Source organism: Somniosus microcephalus, unplaced genomic scaffold (assembly GCF_052327205.1).
Source record: "Somniosus microcephalus isolate GS21.2 unplaced genomic scaffold, FLI_Smic_1.0 unresolved_chr6, whole genome shotgun sequence".
In the NCBI taxonomy this organism is placed as follows: Eukaryota; Metazoa; Chordata; class Chondrichthyes; order Squaliformes; family Somniosidae; genus Somniosus; species Somniosus microcephalus.
In genome coordinates, this window is record NW_028225184.1 from 32,152,317 (window position 1) to 32,169,276 (window position 16,960).

Sequence of the window (16,960 nt, forward strand, 5' to 3'; positions counted from 1 at the left end):
CTCAACACACTATCAGGACCATGGAGCTCCGTGTAGACAGTGTGTGAGTGAGTGTGTGAATGTCTCCGATCACTGGCCCCATGGGACGGTGGCCTACGTGATTCTGGCTCAACACAAAATCAACCCCAGGGAGCACAGTGTAGGCAGATTTTGAGTGAACATGTGAATATCCCCAATTACCGGCCCCGTGGCGTTCCGGGGGCGAGTGGCTCACCACAATATCTGACCCAGGGAGCTCTCAGGCTGCAAAGTCGCCATTTCTTCTCATATTTTAATGAATTTTACAATCAGAGTGAAGGGATATTTCCCCATATTCTTCAACTGCTCTCTGAACTTAGTCTGGGTCATGGCATAGATGCCAGTGTTTGTGCAGCAACTCAGCATCTGCAGCCCGAATCCCACTTCCCTTACATAATATGGTATATATACAGTGCCATACCCCAAATACCTCATCCGGTACCATAAAAAATACACCATAAACATTGTCCATAAAACGATGAAATTGCCCGAGATAACAAATAGTAAAATTACGGATTTCCTGCGGCTCTCCATCTCTGGGTCTCTTGGATTGTCCCCACTGCTGGGACCCCGGAGTCTCCTGCGGGCTCTGCTGGACACTACAATGTGTCTGACGGTGACAGCATTGAATAGCAGAATCAAAACAAATGGGACACACGGGGTGAGAATATAATGAAGGAACTCGATTATTCCCCAGACCCGTGAATCCATAACATCAGATGTTGCAATACAAAACCAGGGGATATTCGCAAGGTAATATTGATCTGTGAACATAAAATACCAGAAAATGTTCTTTAAACCGCTCAGCACAGCCACTGTTCCTAGAACCACAGCTGCCGTTTTCTCGGTGCAATATTTAGTTTTCAGCTTCTGGCAACAAATGGCCACTAATCGATCAAAGGTGAAAGTGACGGTGAACCAGACAGAACAGTCTGTGGCTGCATAAAGCAGGACGGCATGGATATTACACACGGGGATGAACCGCACAAAATCAAACTGTCTCCAATAAATAATCGGAATGTGCCTCAATATCAGGTCGAGGATAACGAGCAGTAGATCCGACGTTGCCATGGCCACCAGGTAGCGAGTGACACATTTGGAGAGACCGCACTTTCCGCGGGACAGGATCACAATTGTAACTAAGTTCACTGTGAGGAAGGAAAATAAAAGGGAAATTATACATCAGGCTGGGGAAAAAATTGCAATTTGATGGAATTCGGGGTCAAATATGCAATTCATTGGCGAAATTCAATGATATATTCTAATTCTTTTACATGTGGAGCTGAGTACAGGGTTCATTGTAAGAATAATCGGTATACATTGTGGAATCAATAAATGAAATGGGAATAAATATATCATTAATGTAAACGATGTATGATCAATGAGTGATTAAATGATCGATCTATATTTAGTAAGCAGAAAAAAGCACCGTCCGAGTTGTCAGAGACACAACGGAACAGAACCTCTCAGGATTCCTTCGTGCCCGGGATCAGTCAGCATTTGGACCGGGGATATTAACTTCTGTGCCCCTGTGTTAGGGAGGGGGGAAATCCTGCTTGTACTCCTGCTCCTAGTTAGAATATCCATTATATCTAGAACTGAAAATGAATGCAACAGCAAAATACAGAAACTGCAACGTTGGCAATAACTACAGGCAATTGTATGTAAAATGCACGGGTGCAATAGGACAATGCTAAAATAATAACTTATAAAGATAACTGGGTTTTCACAAGTGTTTTGAAAATTTAGTTTTCTGCATTTTTGTTGAAATAAATCAATTGTATCTCATTGAAATGGATATTGGCCACGTAACATTGCAAATAATGGACGCTAAATTAAAGTAAATAGCTATCCATCACCAGGTAATGTCCCACTAAAAGCATTTATCAGCATCTGAATTAGATGACTGATCCCACAGGCAAAGTGCCGCCAAAAGCTTTTGTAAATTATCTGAACACAAATGAAAGAGCTTTATCCTTGTACTTTTTCAACTGTTAGTTTCCAACTTGTGCAGAGAATATTAGACAAAAAGATATCAAAGGATTTTGTATCCTCCGTACTTCAGTTACAATCAGCTGGGATTGTTTATCCTGAAGTACAGCAGGAGGCAATAGAGAATCACTCTGTGTCTCACTGAGAGATCCACTGAACTGTGACAGGCGGGTATGGAATACAATTGTAAAGTCAGAACCAAGATTGGAAATAAATATAATGAATCTTTCTGAATGAGCATTTTGTGAGAATGTAAATTATCCTTGTATTCCTACTTTAACCATCAGCCACAGCGCCACTAATGCAGAACTGCAGATGGTGGGAAACTGGCTGGAACTGAATGATTAGCGGATATTTCAGGCATTTAAAGATGTGTTCATGATCTGCCAGGATTTGTTCCTGTGATTCTGTAAGTCACCATAACCAGCATTAGGTGAAAACAAAAGCAAAATACTGTGGATACTTGAAATCTGAAATGAGAACAGAGAATGCTGGTAATATTCAGCGGGTCAGGTATCATCTGTGGAGAGAGAAAGAGAGTTAACGTTACAGGTCGATGAACATTCGCCATTCGGTGAAGTGTCTCCTAAACCAAGACAACATTCTTCGGATCTGTCACAAATGTTCAGTGTAGATACTAGACTGAATATCGTTAAATAAAAAGTCACGTGCAATAAATTTGCTTGAGTTGAATATAAAAGATTAGAATCTTGGTAACACGATATCACCTTCAGAATCAATAGCTGACCGCAGCGGGGATGGGATGGCGAATGACAAAGAGAGAAATACAGTTAAACATGATCTACAGAATTAATAGCTGGATACAGAGACTTACCAGGAACACCAACAGTAGCCAGGGCGGGGGTTTTGGGAGTAAATGACAAGAACAGTAATGCAGTGTTTTACTGAAATAATAGCTGGATAATGAGCAAACGCGCAATATCTCACCCGCCCATAAACAAATACCATAAGAATTAGGAGCATAGATGGCCACACGACCCTTCGAGCTTTCTCTGCCAATCAATTAGATCATGGCTAATCTTCGACATGAAATCTAAATGTCACCCCACCCCCTCCACATCACCATATCCCATGATTCCTGTAGAGTCCAAAAATACGGATGACAGAACAGGGAGAACGGAGTTTCTCTTCCAGGATTGATCTAAATCTATGAATAAAAGTCGAGAAAGTGACAGAAAAAGGAAAATATAAAACATGGAATCATAGAATGGTTACAGCACAGAAAGACGCCATCATCCCATAGAGCCCGTGCTGTCCAATGCCTTTTGGAAGTCCATGTACACAACATCACTGTTAGACGGGGATTGTGGCAGGTGGTGGGAGAACCAAGATGACAGCACAGCCTGCTTGACCTCGTCCTCACCAACCTACCTATCGCTTATGCATCTGTCCATGACGATATTAGTAGAACTGACCACTGCAAAATATTTGTGGAGATTAGTCTCGCATTCATATGCCACTAACATCGTGCTCAGTGGATGAAATGGGACAGAGCTAAGTGATCCCACAACCAACAGATCAGATTATTTCAAAGCTGTCATATCATGTCGTGAATGGTAGTGAAAAATTGAGTCGTTTCCACATAGCCCTGATGTCTCATTTTCAAGTATATATCCAATTACCTTTTGTAACTTACAGTTAAGAAAGAAAGAGAGAATTGCATTTATGTAGCGTTTTTCAAGATCTTAGGATGTCCCAAAACGATTTACAGCCAATGAAGTGCTTTTGAAGTGTAGCCACTGCTGCAGGAGACGCAGCAGCCAAATTGTGCACAGCAAGTTCTTACGAATAACAATGTGATAATGACCAGATAATCTCCTTTGGTGATGTTGATTGAGATAAATATTTGTTAGAACACTGTGTTAACTCTGCTGCTCTGCTTCGATATGTTTCAGTGGGAGCTTTTACGTTCACCTGAGAGAACAGACGGGGCCTCGGTTTATCGTCACATCCAAAAAAGTCCCTTCCGACAATGCAATGCTCCCTCAATACTGCCTCTTCAACACTGCAGCGATCCCTCAGTACTGCATTGCAGTGTTAGCCTCGATTTTTGTGTTCAATTCGCTGGAGTGGGACTTCAACCCACAACCTTCTGACTTTGAGTTGAGAGTGCTATGACCTGAGCCGACTGAATCTGATTCCACCAGACTTTCAGAGTTCATTCCGGATCATAAAAACTCACTGTGACCAAAGTTCTCTTTCTGCTCTCTGTTTCTTTCACCGATTAATTTTTTCTGCGTCCTTTTGGTAATGACAAGGCAGGTAGTGGAAACCGTTTCTCCATGCTTAGTGTATCAAAACCCCTCATCATTTTGAACACTATTCAAATCTCCCACTAAACCTCTCTGCTATAAGGAGAACAATCCGAGCATTTCTTGTCTCCCAACCCCCCACTCCCTAAGTAATTGAAATCCCTCATCCCTGGTGTCATTACGGTAAATTCTCCCCACACAAGTGGCGGACAATGACCACCTCCAACAAGAGGGAATCTAACCTCTTCCACTTGACAGTCAATGGCATTTCTACCACCGAGACCTGGGGAGGCTGAGTCATTGAATATATTTAGGGTGGAGAGAGACACATTTTTGAAGGATAAGGGAGTCAAGAGTTATTTGGAGCAGAAAATGAAGTGATGTTGAGACCAAGATCAGTTCAGCCAGGATTTCATTGAATGGCGGAGCAGGCTCGAGGGGCCAAATGACCCACTCCTGCTCCTACATCTTATATTCTTATGAATCCTCCAACATCAAAATCCTAGGAGTCGCCATTGAACAGAGACTCACTGGACCAGCCACATAAATGCCGTGGCTACTGCAGCAGGTCAGAGGCTGGGAATTCTGCGGTGAGTAACTCCCCTGCTGACTCCCCAAATTATCTCAAACACCTATAAGGCACAAGTCAAAAGTGTTATGCATTAATATCTGTAGACATAGGGATGATATGTGGGAAAGAACCTACTAATTACACTAACTTTATTAAACATTTCTCTATATTAAGGACAAGTACATATATTACGAATAAGTGTCTGCAAAATAAGTAGGTTCTAAGGGGCCTTATTCAGTTCAATATTAGAACCTGTGAATGAACATTAATGGACTGATAATCTGTAAAGACAGATCTGATGGCCAATAAATTCAATCGGAATTTCGGAACTGATACCGTCTGTTTTACAACACAGCCCGAGAGTAATTTCGAGGCACTTTTGTTTGCAGCGTTTGTTTCTTTAAAAAGCCTGTGTGACTGGTCCTGTCTCTTTAAAATGCCTGTGACTGGTCCTGTCTCTTTATAAATCCTGTGTTTCTGGTCCTGTCTATTTAAAAAGCCTGTGTGACTGTGACTGGTCCTGTCTCTTTATAAAGCCTTTGTGACTGGTCCTGTCTCTTTAAAATGTCTGTGTGACTGGTCCTGTCTCTTTATAAAGCCTGTGTGACTGGTCCTGTCTCTTTATAAAGCCTGTGTGTCTGGTCCTGTCTCTTTATAAAGCCTGTGTGACTGGTCCTGTCTCTTTCAAAAACCAGTGTGACTGGTCCTGTCTCTTTAAAATGTCTGTGTGACTGGTCCTGTCTCTTTATAAAGCCTGTGTGACTGGTCCTGTCTCATTATAAAGTCTGTGCGACTGGTTCTGTCACTTTAAAAATCCTGCGTGCCTGGTCCTGTCTCTTTATAAAGCCTGTGTGACTGGTCATGTCTCTTTATAAAGCCTGTGTGACTGGTCCTGTCTCTTTATAAAGCCTGTGTTTCTGGTCTTGTCTATTTAAAAAGCCTGTGTGACTGATCCTATCTCTTTAAAATGTCTGTGTGACTGGTCCTGTCTCTTTATAAAGCTGGTATTTCTGGTCTTGTCTATTTAAAAAGCCTGTGTGACTGGTGCGGTCTCTTTATAAAGCCTGTGTGTCTGGTCCTGTCTCTTCATAAATACTGTGTGATTGGTCCTGTCCCTTTATAAAGCCTGTGTGACGAGTCCTGTCCCTTTATAAAGCCTGTTTGACTGGTCCTGTCTCTTTATAAAGCATACGTGTCTGGTTCTGTCTCTTTAAAATTCCTGTGTGACTGGTCCTGTCTCTTTATAATCCAGTGTGACTGGTCCTGTCTCTTTACAAAGCCGGTGTGACTGGTCCTGTCTCTTTAAAAATCCTGTGTGTCTGGTCCTGTCTCATGATAAAGCCTGTGCGACTGGTCCTGCCTCTTCATAAAATCTGTGTGACTGGTCCTGTCTCTTTAAAAAGCCTGTGTGACTGGTTCTGTCTCTTTATAAAGCCTGTGTGCCTGGTCCTGTCTCTTTATAAAGCTGGTGTGACTGGTCCTGTCTCTTTAAAAAGCCTGTGTGACTGGTCCTGTCTCTTTAAAATGTCTGTGTGACTGGTCAAGTCTCTTTATAAAGGCTGTGTCTCTGGTCCTGTCTCTTTATAATCCGGTGTGACTGGTCCTGTCTCTTTATAAAGCCCGTGCGTCTGGTCCTGTCTCTTTACAAAGCCGGTGTGACTGGTTCTGTCTCTTTATAAATCCTGCGTGACTGGTCCTGTCTCTTTAAAAAGCCTGTGTCGCTGGTCCTGTCTCTTTAAAAAGCCTGTGTCGCTGGTCCTGCCTCTTCATAAAATCTGTGTGACTGGTCCTGTCTCTTTAAAATGTCTGTGTGACTGGTTCTGTCTCTTTAAAAAGCCTGTGAGACTGGTCCTGTCTCTTTATAAAGCCTGTGTGTCTGGTCCTGTCTCTTTATAAAGCCTGTGTGTCTGGTCCTGTCTCTTTATAAATACTGTGTGTCTGGTCCTGTCTCTTTATAAAGCCTGTTTGACTGGTCCTGTCCCTTTAAAAAGCATGTGTGTCTGGTCCTGTCTCTTTATAAAGCCTGTGTGTCTGGTCCTGTCTCTTTATAAATACTGTGTGACTGGTCCTGTCCCTTTATAAAGCCTGTGTGACGGGTCCTGTCTCTTTATAAAGCCTGTGTGATTGGTCCTGTCTCTTTATAAAGCCTGTGTGATTGGTCCTGTCTCTTTATAAAGCCTGTTTGACTGGTCCTGTCCCTTTATAAAGCATGTGTGACTGATCCTGTCCCTTTATAAAGCCTGTGTGACTGGTCCTGTCTCTTTATAAAGCCTGTGTGATTGGTCCTGTCTCTTTACAAAGCCTGTGTGACGAGTCCTGTCTCTTTATAAAGCCTGTTTGACCGGTCCTGTCTCTTTTTATAAAGCCTGTGGACTGGTCCTGTCTCTTTATAAAACCTGTGTGACTGGTCACGTCTCTTTATAAAGGCTGTGTCTCTGGTCCTGTCTCTTTATAATCCAGTGTGACTGGTCCTGTCTCTTTACAAAGCCGGTGTGACTGGTCTTGTCTCTTTAAAAAGCCTGTGTGACTGGTTCTGTCTCTTTATAAAGCCTGTGTGACTTATCCTGTCTCTTTATAAAGCCTGTGTGCCTGGTCCTGTCTCTTTATAAAGCTGGTGTGACTGGTCCTGCCTCTTTAAAAAGCCTGTGTGAATGGTCCTGTCTCTTTATAAAGCCTGTGTGACTGGTCCTGCCTCTTTAAAAATCCTGTGTGACTAGTCCTGTCTCTTTATAAAGCCTGTGTGACAGTCAAGTCTCTCTATAAAGGCTGTGTCTCTGGTCCTGTCTCTTTATAATCCGGTGTGACTGGTCCTGTCTCTTTATAAAGCCCGTGTGTCTGGTCCTGTCTCTTTATAAAGCCTGTGTGACTGGTATTGTCTCTTTAAAAAGCCTGTGTCGCTGATCCTGCCTCTTCATAAAATCTGTGTGACTGGTCCTGTCTCTTTAAAAAGTCTGTTTGACTGGTCTTGTCTCTTTAAAAAGCCTGTGTGACTGGTTCTGTCTCTTTATAAAGCCTGTGTGACTAATCCTGTCTCTTTATAAAGCCTCTGCGTCTGGTCCTGTCTCTTTATAAAGCTGGTGTGACTGGTCCTGTCTCTTTAAAATGTCAGTGTGACTGGTCCTGTCTCTTTAAAAAGCCTGTGTGACTGGTCCTGTCACTTTCAAAAGACCGTGTGACTAGTTCTGTCTCTTTATAAAGCCTGTGTGTCTGGTCCTGTCTCTTTATAAAGACTGTGTGTCTGGTCCTGTCTCTTTATAAAGCCTGTGTGTCTGGTCCTGTCTCTTTATAAATACTGTGTGTCTGGTCCTGTCTCTTTATAAAGCCTGTGTGACAGGTACTGTCTCTTTATAAAGCCTGTTTGACTGGTCCTGTCCCTTTTAAAAGCATATGTGTCTGGTCCTGTCTCTTTATAAAGCCTGTGTGACTGATCCTGTCTCTTTATAAAGCCTGTTTGACTGGTCCTGTCCCTTTAAAAAGCATGTGTGTCTGGTCCTGTCCCTTTATAAAGCCTGTGTGACGAGTCCTGTCTCTTTATAAAGCCTGTGTGACTGGTCCTGTCTTTTTATAAATACTGTGTGACTTGTCCTGTCTCTTTATAAAGCCTGTGTGACTGGTTCTGTCTCTCTATAAAGCCTGTGTGACTGGTCATGTCCCTTTTATAAAGCCTGTGTGACTGGTCCTGTCTCTTTAAAAAGATTGTGTGACTGGTCCTGCCTCTATAAAAAGCCTCTGTGACTGGTCCTGTCTCTTTATAAAGACCGTGTGACTGGTCCTGTCTCTTTATAAATCATGTTTCTTGGGTCCTGTCTCTTTATAAAGCCTGTTGGAATGATCCTGCCTCTTTAAAAAGCCAGTCTGGCTGGTCCAGTTTCTTTAGAAAGCCTGTGTGACTGGTCCTGTCTCTTTAAAATGTCTGTTTGACTTGTCCTCTCTCTTTAAAAAGCCTGTGTGATTGGCCCAGTCTATTTATAAAGCCTGTGTCACTGGTCGTGTCTCTTTAAAAAGTCTGTGTGACTAGTCCTGTCTCTTTTTAAATTGCCTGTGTGACTGGTCCTGTCTCTTTTTAAATTGCCTGTGTGACTGGCTCTGTCTCTTTATAAAATCTGTGTGACTGGTCCTGTCTCTTTAACAAACCTGTGTGACTGGTCCTGTCTCTTTAAAAAGCCTGTGTGACTGGTCCTGTCTCTTTATAAAGCCTGTGTGACTGGTCCTGTCTCTTTATAAAGCCTGTGTGTCTGGTCCTGTCTCTTTATAAAGCCTGTGTGACTGGTCCTGTATCTTTAAAATGTCTGTGCGACTTGTCCTGTCTCTTGAAAAAGCCTGTGTGATTGGTCCTGTCTCTTTAAAATGTCGGTGTGACTGGTCCTGTCTCTTTATAAAGCCGGTATGCCTGGTCCTGTCTCTTTATAAAGCCGGTGTGCCTGGTCCTGTCTCTTTATAAAGCCTGTGTGACTGGTCCTGTCTCTTTATAAAGCCTGTGTGACTGGTACTGTCTCTTTACAAAGCCTGTGTGATTGGTCCAGTCTCTTTATAAAGCCTGTGTCACTGGTCGTGTCTCTTTAAAAAGTCTGTGTGACTAGTCCTGTCTCTTTTTGAATTGCCTGTGTGACTGGTCCTGTCTCTTTTTAAATTGCCTGTGTGACTGGCTCTGTCTCTTTATAAAATCTGTGTGACTGGTCCTGTCTCTTTAACAAGCCTGTGTGACTGGTCCTGTCTCTTTATAAAGCCTGTGTAGATGGTCCTGTCTCTTTAACAAGCCTGTGTGACTGGTCCTGTCTGTTTAAAAAGCCTGTGTGACTGGTCCTGTCTCTTTATAAAGCCTGTGTGACTGGTCCTGTCTCTTTATAAAGCCTGTGTGACTGGTCCTGTCTCTTTATAAAGCCTGTGTGACTGGTACTGTCTCTTTACAAAGCCTCTGTGTCTGGTCCTGTCTCTTTATAAAGCATGTGTGACTGATCCTGTCTCTTTATAAAGCCTGTGTGACTGGTACTGTCTCTTTATAAAGCCTGTGTGACTGGTCCTGTCTCTTTATAAAACCTGTGTGACTGGTACTGTCTCTTTACAAAGCCTGTGTGTCTGGTCCTGTCTCTTTATAAAGCATGTGTGACTGGACTTGTCTCTTTATAAAGCCTGTGTAACTGGTCCTGTCTGTATAAAACCCTGTGACTGGTCCTGTTTCATAAGAGACTGTATGACTGTTCCTGTCTCTTTAAAAAGACTGTTTCACTGGTCGTGTCTCTATATAAAGCCTGTGTATCTGGCCGTGTCCCTTTACAAAACCTGTGTGACTGGTCCTGTCTCTTTCGAACGCCTGTGTGACTGGTCCTGTCTCTATTAAAAGACTGTGTTTCTGGTCCTGTCCCATAAAAGACTGTATGACTGTTCCTGTCACTTTATAAAGCCTGTGTGACTGGTCTTGTCTCTTTCAAAAGACTGTGTGACTTGTGCTGTCTCTTTAAAAACACTGTGTATATGTTCCTGTCTCTATAAAATGCCTGTGTGACTGCTCTTGGCTCTTTAAAAAGACTGTGTGATGTGTCCTGTCTCTATAAAAAGACTGTGTGACTAGTCCTGTTTCCATAAAAAGACTGTGTGACTGGTCCTGTCTTTTTGAAAAACCTGTGTGACTAGTCTTGCCCCCTTAAAAAGCTTGTGTGAGTGCTTCTGTGTCACTGGCTGTGGCTCTGCCCTCTTGTTTAGGTGTTTATTGAATTTAATCTTCTTAATTGGATAATATTCAATTATTTTGTTATTCACTGATGAACCCAGGTGAGGCCTGTGATCAGAGCGGGCGGCAGCACAACTTGGCCCACCCATTCTATGATTCTATGATGCTATGGTTGAAACTGCCTATACTTTCTCAATTTGCCTATCCATCAAAAGGCGTCTGATAAAGTACCACACAGTACCAACATTGAAGCCAATGGGATTAAAAGTTCAGTGTCAACATGTCTTGTAAATTGGATAAGCGACAGAAATCAGAGAGTAGTGTTAAATTAAATAACAACAGTAAAATGCTGGAAACACTCAGCAGGTCAGGCAGCATGGAGTGAGAGAGAAATAGAGTCAACATTTCGGGTCGAACCCTTCGTGAGAACTGGAAAATGTTAGGGAAGATAGATTTTAAGCGGGGGCAGGGAGGAGGGTCGGAAAGAACAAAGGGAATGTCGGTGATAGGATGGAAGGCAGGAGTGATTGACTGACAAAAGGGATGATGGTGCTAGGAAAAAGGAAAGGTAATGGGACAAGATAAGATACAAAATATAGCTCTAGACGATGTGCAAATGATGATTGCAGCAACATTAAAAGCTACCATGTGAGCAAACAAGAGAAATAATATAAAGAAATACAGGGTCCGCTTTAGAGTGTGAAATTGTTGAACTCGATGTTAAGTCCAGAAGGCTGTAATGTGCCTAATAAAAAGAGGAGGTGCTGTTCCTCGAGCTTAAGTTGAACATCATTGGAATCGTGTAAGAGTCCGAGGATGGAGAGATCAGGGTGGGCGTGGAGCGGTGAATTAAAGTGGCAGGCGACAGGAAGCTCGGGGTCACCCTTACGGACTGAACGGAGGTGTTCGGCAAAGCAGTCACCCAATCTGTGTTTGGTCTCCCCAATGTAGAGGAGACCGCATCGTGAGCAGTGAATACCATAAACTAAATTGTAAGAAGTACTATTAAATCGCTGCTTACACTGGAGGAATGTATAGGGCCCTGGACAGTTGGAGGGGGGAGATAAAAGGGCAGGTATTGCATCACCTGCGCTTTCATGGGAAGGTGCCCGGCAAAGGGGAAGGGGTGTTGTGTGTGATAGAGGAGTGGACCAGGGTGTCATGGAGGGTGTGGTCCCTTCGGAATGCCGAAAGGGGATGTGAGGGGAAGATGTGTTTGGTGGTGGAATCACGCTGGAGGTGGCGGAAATGGAGGAGGATGATCCGCAGAATGTGCAGCCTGGTGGGGTGAAAGCTGAGGGGAAGGGTCGCTCTGTCGTGCTTGTGGGAGGGAGGGGAAGTGGTGAGAGCAGAAGTGTGGGAAATGGACCGCTCACGGTCAAGGGCTGTGTCAACCACAGTAAGCTCAAGTAACAGCACCTCATCATTCTATTAGGCACTTTGCAGCCTTCTGGACTTAACATCGACTTCAACAATTTCAGACTATAAATTGGCCCCTGTATTTCTTTATATAGATTTTTTTCTTTTGTTTCCTCACAAGAAATCTGCTAATGTTGCAGCCAGTATCATTCACACATCATCTAGAGCCTCCTTTTGTTTCCTAACTTGTCCCATTTCCTCTCCTTTTGCCTTACACAATCATCCCTTTTGTAGGTCAATCTCTCCTGTCTTCCATCCGATCACAGACCTCCCCTTTGTTCCTTCTGCCCCTCCTCCCTGCCCCTGCTTAAAATTACTCTTCCTTAACTTTTTCCAGTTCTGTCGAAAGGTTCAGCGTGAAACGTTGATCTTGTTTCTCATTCGATGCAGACTGACCTGCTGAGTGTTTCCAGCATTTTCTATTATTTTCAGATTTCCAACATCTGCAGTATTTTGCTATTGTAATAGTGGCAAATGGTTGTTTTTCAGTAGCTGGGAAGCCTACAGTGGTGTCCACCAGGGGTGCATGTTCGGACCACGGGTCTGTTATCTACATCAATGACAAAGATTTGGGTACACACCACAGAATTTCAAAGTTTGCAGATGTCAGGAAATGCATAAATGTTAATAAACGGTGAGAAGGGCAGTAAAATACTTCAGGAGGGCACAGACAGTCTTGTGAAACGGGCAGAATAATGACAGATACAATTAAACACAGAGAAGGGTGAAGTGATACATTTTGGCAGGAATTATGAGCAGCGGCAATATAAACTAAACTGCACAATTTTAAAGCGAGTGCACGATCAGAGAGACCTGGGGTGTACTTATTCCAATCTTTGAGGGTGGCAGGACAATTTGCGACATCTGTTCATAAATGCAGGCCTTGGCTTTACAAACTGAGGCAAAGATAACAAAATTCTGGAAGAAAGGCTAACCTTTTCTAAATCACTGGTTAGGCCCCTGCTTTAATATTGTGTCCAGTTCTAAGAAACACACTTTAGCCAACAGTTCAAGGATTGGAGAAGGTGTCGAGGAGATTTACCCGAATGGTACCAAGGATATGGGATTTCAGTTACCAGGAGAGACTGGAGAAGCTGGGATTGTTCTTTTTTAGAGCAGCGAAGGTTAAGAATCATAGACCTTTACAGCACAGATGGAGGCCAATCAACCCATCGTGTTCACGATGGCTGCAAAAGAGCTATCCAGCCTAATGCCACTTTCTAGCTCTTGTTCCATAGCTTTGCAGCTGACAGCCCTTCAAGTGCATATCCAGGTACTATCCAATCTTCCTCTTAACTAAAATTCTCCAGTCCTGGCAACAATGTCGTAAATCTCTTCTGTAGCCTCTCCAGTGGAATCACATCGTTCCTGTAATGTGATGACCAGAACTGTAATGAATACTCTAGCTATTACCTAACTGGTGTTTTATTCAATTCTTGCATAACCTCCCTTCTGTTATGTTCTATGCATCGGTTAATAAAGCAAAGTTTCCAGTATACATTCTTACCCACCCTGTTTAAATGGTCTGCTACTTTCAGAGATCTGTGGAGATGCGCTTCAAGGTCCCTCTGTTCCTTTACACTTCTCAGTATCCTACCATTTATTGTTGATTATCTTGTGCTATTAGCCCTCCCCAAATGTATTACCTCTCACATATCCAAATTGAATTCCATTTGCCAAGTTTCTGCCCACCTGACCAGACCAATGATATCTTCCTGCCGGCTACAGCTTTCTTCCACACTATCAACAACACAGCCAATTTTTGTATTATCTGCAAACTTCTTAAAGGTGCGCCCTACATTGAAGTCTAAATCATTGATATATAACACAAAAAGTATGGGAGCCAGTACTGAGCTTTGTGTAACTCAACTGGAAACAGCCTTCGAGTCACAAAATCACCCGTCTACCATTACCCTTTGATTCCTGCCAATGAGCCAATATTTGTACCCAACTTGCCACATTCCTTTGGATGCCATGGTCTTTTATATTTTTGACCAACCTGTCATTCGGGCTCTTGTCAAAGGCCTTGCTAATATCTATACAGACTATGGCAAATAGAATGCCCTCATCGACCCTCCTCGTTACTTCCTCGAAAAATTCAATCAAGTTACTCAACAAGACCTTCCCTTAACAAATCCATACTGACAGTCCTTGATTGTACCATGCCTTTCTAAATGCCGATTTATACTGACTGTCAGGTTTTTCCAATAATTTTTCCTGCACCGAATCCAGGCTGACTGGACTGTAATTGGTCTATCCCTTTCTCCCGTTTTAAACCACTGTAGAGAGTAAGAATTACTCCATTCCTCTGGCGGCATGCCAGTAGCCACAGAGGATTAGAAAATAATGGTCTGACCCTAAACTGTTTCATCTGCTGCCGGTCTTAACAGTCTGTGATACATTTCACCCGGGGCTGGAAATTATCTACTTTCAAAGCTGGTAAGCTGTTTTACATTTCTTCTTTCACTATATTTATATCATTTAATATTTCAGACTCCTCCTCCTTAACAACAATGTCAGCATTAGCCCTTCTGCTGTGAAGTCAGACGCAATGTATTTATTAAGGATGAATCCCACGACTCCTGCCTCCACCTTTTTGGTCTCTAATAGGCCGTAATCTGTCTTCAGTTATCTTCATGATCTTTATTCATTGGTAAAACATCTTTGGGTTTTCCATGATTTTACTTGTCAATATCTTTGATGCCCTCACTGTGCTTTCCTAATTTCATTATTTAATTGAAACCCTGCGATCTCTGTACTCCTCTGGGCTTTCTGTCTTATTTTGCTCCTGGATACAGTCAAACTCTTCCCTTTCCCCCTTATCCTGCCCTGTATGCCTCGTGACATCCAGGGGACTCTGGATTTGGGAGGCCCACCCTGTTGCCATGAACCCTCACTAACTCCTCGTTGAATGCCTCCCACTGCTCAGGCACTGATTTCCCGTCAAGTAGCAGTTTCCAGTTCACTTTTGCTAATCACATCTCAGCTTAGTAAAATTATCCTTTCCCCAACTGAGAACCTTTTTCCTCGTCTATCCTTGTCCTTTTTCATAAAGAGAGATTCAATAAAGATGTTAAATATCATGAAGGGTTTTGATAGAGTAAGTAAGTCTGTTTCCAGTGGAAGAATGGTGGGTAAACAGAGGACACAGAATAAAAATATTTGGAAAGGAACCACAGGAGAGATGAGAAGAACTTTCTTTACGCAGTGAGTTGTTGTGATCTGAAATGCACTGTCTGAGAACGTGATAGAAGCAAATTCAGCAGCAACTTTTGAAAGGGAATTTGATATTTAGTTGAAGGGAAAGTGATTTACAGGGCTCTGGCTAAAGAGTAGGACTAATTAGATAGCACATTCAAAGTGACAGCATGGACACGATGGGTCGAATGGCCTCTTTCTGTGCTGTACTATTCTAAGATACTACGAGCAAGAGACAGAGAGAGACAAGAGAGAGAGAGATAGAGTGAAGGATAGAAGTAAAAAATAGAGACAAAGACTGGGAGAGGTAGAGAGGGAAAGAAATTAAATTTTAAAGGGGAATTGGATAAATACTTGAAGGGGAGCACTTTGCAGGACTATGGGGAAAAGAGCAGGGAATGGGACTAATTGGAGGGGTGAGGCCATTGTTGGCGTTGAACACATGGATTAGAATATTAAAATCGAGCTATTGCCGGATCGGGAACCAATGTAGATCAGTGATCACAGGGGTGATGGGTGAACGGGACTTATGCTAGTTAGGATATGGGCAGCAGAGTTTTGGATGAGCCCTAGCTTATGGATGCTTGTAACTGGGAGGCCGGTTAGTGGAGCATTGGAATAGTCGAGTCAGGATTTAACACAGGCACAGATGAGGGTTTATGCAGTGGAAGCGCGGAGACAGATGATATTATGGAGGTGGTAGTTGGCTGGTCTGGTGATTCATAGGATATCAAGTCGGAGCTCATCTCAGCTTCAAAGAGAATGGCAAGGTTGCGAACTGTCTGGTTCACCCTCAGACATTGGCCAGGGAAGGGGACTGAGTTGGTAGATAGAGGAAGGAGTTTATGGCGAGGACCGAAGAAAATGGCTTCTTTCTTCCCAAGATTTAAATGACAAAACAGTAATTCAGTAAAACATGGTTTACAGATCAAATTGCTGGATATGGAGAATTACCAGGGAGACCAACAGCAGCAAAGATGAGAGAGTAGCTTACAAGACCAGTAAGACAGTTGGCAAAGCTTTATAGAGTTAATAGCTGAATTCGGAGACTTACCTGGAATAATAGTCGCAGCAAGGAGAGAGTGTAAATGACATGAACATTAATACAGTAAAATATGGTTAATAGAATAGCTGGATAGAGAGACTTACCAGGAACAACAAAAGAAGCAAGGAGTGGATAGTAAATATATTGAATAACCTTAAGTGCCAACTGTATCCGAAATTCTAATGGTAGTCCATCAGAATATGCAACAAGGATGTCAAACTCCCAAATAAAACTCCTGCCGATTGTTGTAACATTCCAATTTACTGCTCTCAGATTCTGACCCATTGTTGCAACATTCCAATATACTATTCTCAGATTCCGAGTCCCTCTCTGTGGAGCAGCGTGCTGATCACTGTTAGCGCTGGAGGTAATGCTCTCACTGGCACTATAGGATAACACATTGTAAGGAGACCCTTATTAATAGAAGAGGGAAACCATGCACTGATAAAATTTGAGTCCACAGAGATTGGCATTCATTGCAGTCACTGAACAAACACCTTGAGTTAGCCCTTGGAGACTAACATTAATTACAATCACTGAACAAACAGCTTCAATTAACCCCTGTCCATCCCGCAATTCTTATACCACAGCAAAGTAGAACATTTCCCTGGCCCTGATGGGATGTATGAGAGTTGATGAGGGAAGGAACGGTGGAAATTGCGCAGGATCTGGCCAGAGTCTTTGAAGCCTCCTTGGATATGGGAGTGGTGCCAGAGGAATGGAGTGTTGCAAATGTTGCACTTTGTTAAAAAAGGAGTGCGATAAACGCTTTTACT

General features: G+C 42.9%; 1 protein-coding gene across 1 annotated transcript; it reads right to left on the bottom strand.

Annotated features, from left to right (window-relative positions):
- Positions 1 to 264: 264 nt before the first annotated feature.
- Positions 265 to 16,555, bottom strand: LOC147087172 (putative G protein-coupled receptor 139). Its single transcript, XM_085978078.1, has 2 exons — positions 16,289 to 16,555; positions 265 to 1,166 (listed from the first exon to the last, which is right to left on the bottom strand). The coding sequence occupies exons 1-2, from the start codon at positions 16,467 to 16,469 to the stop codon at positions 265 to 267; spliced, it is 1,083 nt and encodes a 360-aa protein (XP_085834204.1). The 5' UTR covers positions 16,470 to 16,555.
- Positions 16,556 to 16,960: the final 405 nt, after the last annotated feature.

Excerpts from the sequence above, each read along its gene's own strand:
- LOC147087172 (XM_085978078.1), bottom strand. The coding sequence starts at position 16,469 with ATGGGTCAGAATCTGAGAGCAGTAAATTGGAATGTTACAACAATCGGC. Across the intron at positions 1,167-16,288 it reads TGCTTCTTTTGTTGTTCCTG|TGAACTTAGTTACAATTGTG; the intron begins GTAAGTCTCTCT and ends CCTTCCTCACAG.